The sequence below is a fragment of the Cryptomeria japonica genome, chromosome 1 (assembly GCF_030272615.1).
Source record: "Cryptomeria japonica chromosome 1, Sugi_1.0, whole genome shotgun sequence".
NCBI lineage: Eukaryota > Viridiplantae > Streptophyta > Pinopsida > Cupressales > Cupressaceae > Cryptomeria > Cryptomeria japonica.
In genome coordinates, this window is record NC_081405.1 from 375,993,303 (window position 1) to 375,999,302 (window position 6,000).

A 6,000-nucleotide genomic window follows, 5' to 3' on the forward strand; every position below is an offset into this window, starting at 1 on the left:
GCTTTTAAGGTAATCTTGGAATGGCATATCCTTCTTGCTATTTGTTTTCACAAGCCCATTTGTGTAATGTCCCCTTTTTAAGCAAAATTGATTTATGAACATTTAGCCCAATTTTCTAGTTTTCTTGTAAGCTACTTGGTGAGTAAGGGAGAACTCCAAAGTTCCTGGAGTGCTCAGGATGAGTCTTACAAAGATGTTGCTAGTGAGATCAGTTGGTCTTCGTGAGCCTTGTGTCTATTTTAGAATTGATTTCTGGCTTCTTAGGACCTCTCCAAAATTCTTGGAGGAGCATGCTCTTTTTAGTAAGTCACTTGGTTGTTTCATATCATCTTCGTAGGACTTCAGAATCACTTTGGCATTATCAAAATTACATAGTTACATCTTTTTGGTATTTTCTACAACCCAGGTAAATTCATAAGTAATTAATTAATTATGCTCTTAAGTTATCTAATGTTGAAATATTAAAAAGGAACAACTTAGTGAAATAACTCGTTAAAAAAGCGTTTTGTGTTTCAAATTGGGCACCTATGCTTGGGGGTCTTTCACACGAGAGAAATAATATTTATTTTGCAAAAAAGGAATTTATGGAGGAAAAAAGGAATTATATTTTATTATTGATATTTTCTCTCCAAGAAAGTTATAAAAGGAGGCTGAGAGCTCATTTGGAGGTTAGACATGAAATATTATTTGCTTTTTCTGTTGCAGAGAACCTGACTTATTCCAAAATTTCTTGAGGACGAAAACCCTCTTGAATTGCTGGTTTTGAAGACAAAAAAAACCCTAGCTGGTTGGAGTGGTTTCATATTAGATCACCAGTGAGCTACAGAGTGAAGATTCATTTTTGGGTTGCATTCATGGAGGTTCTTTGACGTGTTTTGTTTCTCTAATATCTTGTTGCTATTGTGAAGAGTTTTGTGAAGTTTTTTGATGTGATTGAAGGGTTTTGGAGGAGTTGTTTGCTGCTAGGCCATACCATTCCTAGTATAGGCCATACAATTTCATGTCGGCTGTTCTTTGTTATTATAATTTCTGAGTATTTGGTTTCTTTTATATGCTAGATTGGATGCCATTCACCCATCTTTGTAGGTCGTATGGTCCAAGAAAGGGTGAATTAGTGATGTAAGAGGGCCATACCATCTGCTGGCTATGCTTGTAAGGGGGGGCATGTGAACTCTCTGTCCAAAGTGCCTCACTTTTTGGAGTTTTTTCTTGCTGTTTGGTGGCACCTAGCTGCCTGGAGGAAAGTTGCATCAGTTTTGGGGTGAACTTCAATTTTGGCATGATCCTAAGTGGATTGTATGATCCTCTGAAATTGTTGTACCTTCTGTCCCAGTGTAATATCAAACCTGAACATGTGTGTAATTAGCTACCAGATTGATATAATCTTCTTCCAGCATGTTGTGGTGAAATTTGGATGTGCTTTGAGGTGATATCAACTTATGATTGATTGGTGGTGTGTGGAGCACGAGATGGTGGGGTTTCCTGGATGATTTTCTTGCTGTTCAAACCTGTTGCAGTGTGTTCCAGAACATTATCAGATCTGCACCAGTAAATTCCTCATCATTCACACTAGGTACATTGTTAGTGTTTAATAGTTGGGTGGTTTGTTCATGTATTTCAATTATTCTGAAGTGTTGCAGCAGTTATATGGGTTATATTGCTCTTGATATATCATTTTAAACACTGAATGGTAGTGCCACCAGTGTGTTTGGCATAAGCTCATTGATTTATGTACTCACCCCATTGAATAAATGGTAGCTTGTATTGTTCACCACTAAATAAGTGGATGTGCTGTAACTGCTTACCCCATTGAATAAGTGGATTTTCTTTTAATGTTTGTAATCGCATTCAACACTGAATAAGTGGTAGTGCTTGTTTGCCCCATTGAAAGAAGTGGATTTTCTTTGATGTATAAACTTGCACTCAAAATTGAATAAGTGGAAGTGTCCATGCATATTGTAACATCACACTCAATTGAAAAAGTGAGTTTGGCTGGCTTGCCACCTAAAGTGTCTCCTTTATTGTTGTATTCAGGGTAGTTGTTGTAGTCTGGTTCACCATATGCTATCACCTTGCCCATCTTAGGAATTGGGTGATCAGAAAATGACACTGGATATTTCATTGTATTTCAGTTGCAAAGTTTAAAAAAAAAATTAGGGGTGTATATTCCAATCTGCCCAAGGTAGTTCTCATGTGGAAGTTTCATAATACATATTTCCAATATATATATGTATAGCTCATTTAAAAAAAAACTATTAGTAATTGATAAGAATTTCCATATGGATTGCACCAACATGGGCATCACAATCTTCACTTGGCTCTCTCGGACTTTCTTTGCATAATTAAGATCAGTTATCTCCCAAACATGCTTCATCATGTTGACATAATCTTCCAATAGTTTCTCTACCTGTGAGAAATAGGCATCTCCATATTGTGATGTAGGAAGAGGGTGATCTACAAGAGAAATCAGAGAAGAGGTGCAGTATAACTTAGCACTACCCTCTACCACTTCCAACTCTACTAGACTTAGTTGAGATTTGATAAAATATTTTCAACACTTGTTACACTTCCACTTGTTTCTTTGCCAACCTATTAGCAACAACTTGTAATGAGGTCACAACCATATTGAATGGATCTTCCTTCATTGTATCCTTCTGTATGGGATTCTCTCCATTTTCCTCAATTCTCCATAGAAAGTTCAACCTTATCAACCTGTTGCGGGTCCCACTTTTCAATATTTTATGTTGATTGTAGTCATTATTCATAACATTCCATCCTTCCTCATCAAATTCCTCATCTGGTTTCTTAGAACGTTACCAAGTTCAATCAAACACAACAACCATCTTTGGAATTTTCATATTGTTGAGAAGATGCTACTCATGTTGTAATGAAATAACTTGCATGAAGGTGGAATATATTTTGAAATATTCTGCAAGTACTTATAATAATTGAGAGTAACAAGCCACTGCAAGTAGGCAAACCTCCAAATATCTCCAATGAGAACACAATTCACAATTTGATGATAAACTTACCTCTAGCTCCTTTATATACCTAATTATGCCCTGGCTGCCACCTAGGCCAACTTAGACACTTAAATATGACACTGAGGATAACCTCAGTTACCAGTTCGGATTCGGGCAAACATTCTTTTGCCCTTTGGGTTTGTGGGTCGGGTTCATATATATATATATATATATATGTACAAAAATTTAAATAACAGAATTATAAAACTAAATACATTTGATACTATGATACTTCATTGATCAATGCCAAATGCCAAATGCCAAATGCCAATTGATAGATCAGAGTTGAATTGGAAGATGGAACAATGCAAAATGACAGAAGAAAAATAGCGAAGGGTAGTTGGAATGCCTGGGGCGAACCTTGGATGAATTTGGTTTGGGTGTGGGGACCAAAACTGGTGAACCTGGTAATTGAGAGGATAACCTAAATATCTTTGTAAGAATATAATAATGGTCATTTAACTTAATTAAGAGTTAAGGTAGCCACAAGCCAACTATTGACAACCCTATGCATGCACTAGTTAGCCACAAGTCAACTACTCATTACCCAATGCAGCCTCTAAGATTAAGGATGTAGCACATGTTGGATGAGATTAGAATGCCTTTTTTTTTCAATTCACCCCCAGAAATTTCAAATTGCACATCAATCTGCAAGATGTTATTGGATACTTCCTTAGAAGTCCTTGTACTTGGATAACTATTGTCCTGGTACTGGTGTTCGGATCTTGTTGGATAACTCCCTTTTTTGCATTATTTTTGGTTCTCAAGTGTCATAATAAAAACATACTTGAAAAGCAATACTGGTCTAGGTATGACTATAAGATATCGAACATGCAGCAAAAAAACCCATAAAAAAACACAACTAAATTGCTGCTAGTCCAACATCATCTGGTACTACTAAACCAATTGCCAATTTAGATGCTTTAGATGGAGAGCAATATTGTGATTCATTTGTGTTGTTTTTGAATGATCAATTATCAATAGTATTTTGTTATTTATTTGTTTATTTTATCCCTATAAAAATTGCTAATTTAAGAATTATTTTATAGTTAGTTTATTCATTTAAGAGCTATTTTATTTATTTATTATTTAATAGTTATTTTATGTTTTTTGATTTTTCAAATAAAATATATATTGGTTGTGTTTTAATTTTTATTATTTTTGTATGTTGATTCTTTAATGTTTTCATTAACACATTTATGCCATTACATTCTACCTTTCTACCATTGTAGTTATTCCACTAATTAATTATACAAAACATTGTGCAACAATTTTTATTTGGTGAAAAATATCACCAATTTGCCTTACCCAAAAATAGTTGATGTATTTTTCTACATTTTCTTTACTCATTTGCCTCACTTGTTTTTTCACTCTTGTTATCTAGATCACTGTAATTCATAGGACAAGCCAAGAAGATGGAATCAACAGTGGAGAAGGAAATAGTCCGAGGAATATGGTCAGCAATTTTCACTTTAGAATTAAAGAGAATCTAGTGCAATATTTTCCTCCTGGAAAGCAGTTTTGACAACATCATCTCAAGCTCAGTGTTGGATAGATTACTGCTGAAACCATTTGCATTAGTCTTTAATTATAATTTATCTTAACTTTCGTTTAATTTTAGAAATTATTGATTAGTGCCATGGGAATAAATCCTTGCAAAATTTTATGTTCTTTCCTCTTTTGTTGAATTTGAATACATTTCTCATTGCTCACCATCTTTTTGAGAATATAAAAATGATTTGGAGTTAGGATAGTAGTGTGGCCTTTTTATGAGTTGGCAATGTTCTAAATTATTGAATACCAAATTGATCGATTAGCTAAACAAAAACCACAAATAGCAAGATTCAAACTGTTCAGGACTTGGTTGCTGACGCAAATTTTTTTCCTTCACTACAGAAGACTTGTGTACTATATTGTACATTGCTAACCTTTCATATAATGATGCATTCATTTTAGCAAATTTGATAAGGCAATGGCACAAGCAAAGAAATGCTTATTTCTTAACATTAATTATTGACCTCTCAAAGGGTAGAAGCAAACCACAGTAAGTTTTCTTGTTGAAGTTGTAACTTGTTTGATCTTCTTTAAAGTTAATGTGTGTCATTCATTTTGTTAAATTACTTGCATATTTTGATGCATATATTCTTTATGTGGCAATGAACGAGTTGACTAGTGTAATAAAAATAAATGCTTCATAAAATATTAAATAATAATAAAACCTTAGAATTTTAAAGTTGGAATCGATAATATATGTTATGATATTCAAATTTGATCTCTCAAAGGGTAGAAGCAAATCACAATAAGTTTGCTTGTTGAAAATCTGTCTTGTTGGATCTTTTTTGAAGTTAATTTGTGTTATTCACTTTGTTAGATTACTTGTATATTTTGATGCACATATTGTTTGTGGCAATGACTGAGTTGACTAGTGTAATCAAAATAAATGCTTTCATAAATATTAAACAATGATAGAACCTTAGAATTTTAGAGTTGGCATTGATAATATATGTTGTGATAAATATTGTAATTAATCAAAAGGTACTTTAGCCCTCAATTCAATGAAGGAGTGTCATGGGTGTCATAAATTGATTGACTGTTATATTAGAGAATTTGAATACGTCAATGATGAACTTAGAACAATATTTTTTTGTCAACTATTTTGTTCAAGGCCTCACTTGTGGATATGATCTCCACACGTGTTGAAGTGAATTCTATACTTGCGAAAGTGAACTTGAATTGTGGTGAACATCATTTGCAAAAACGATTTGTTGGAAATCTATTGATTGAGAATTATTTGCCTCAATTTGATAAAGCTATGTTTATAAAATGGTGTCAAATGACACCAGTTGAGAACTTGTCAGACAAGAATTTGTGCTTCTTTCTTTAAACCCCTAGGTTGGTTGATTCAATGATGAACAATGATTGAAGACAACACATAATCATGTAGTATGCTCCTACTTTGTTGATGCAAGGTTGATAT

General features: G+C 33.7%; 1 protein-coding gene across 2 annotated transcripts in view; it reads left to right on the forward strand.

The window, feature by feature from the left end:
- LOC131070894 (elongator complex protein 6) overlaps positions 1 to 4,779 on the forward strand; it is a 46,407-nt gene extending 41,628 nt beyond the window's left edge. For both annotated transcript variants that reach the window (XM_058006559.2, XM_058006560.2), the window contains exon 6: positions 4,408 to 4,779. In XM_058006559.2, coding sequence (XP_057862542.1) covers positions 4,408 to 4,548 — 141 coding nt within the window. In that variant the 3' untranslated portion in view covers positions 4,549 to 4,779. The remainder of the gene's footprint in view (positions 1 to 4,407) is intronic.
- Positions 4,780 to 6,000: the final 1,221 nt, after the last annotated feature.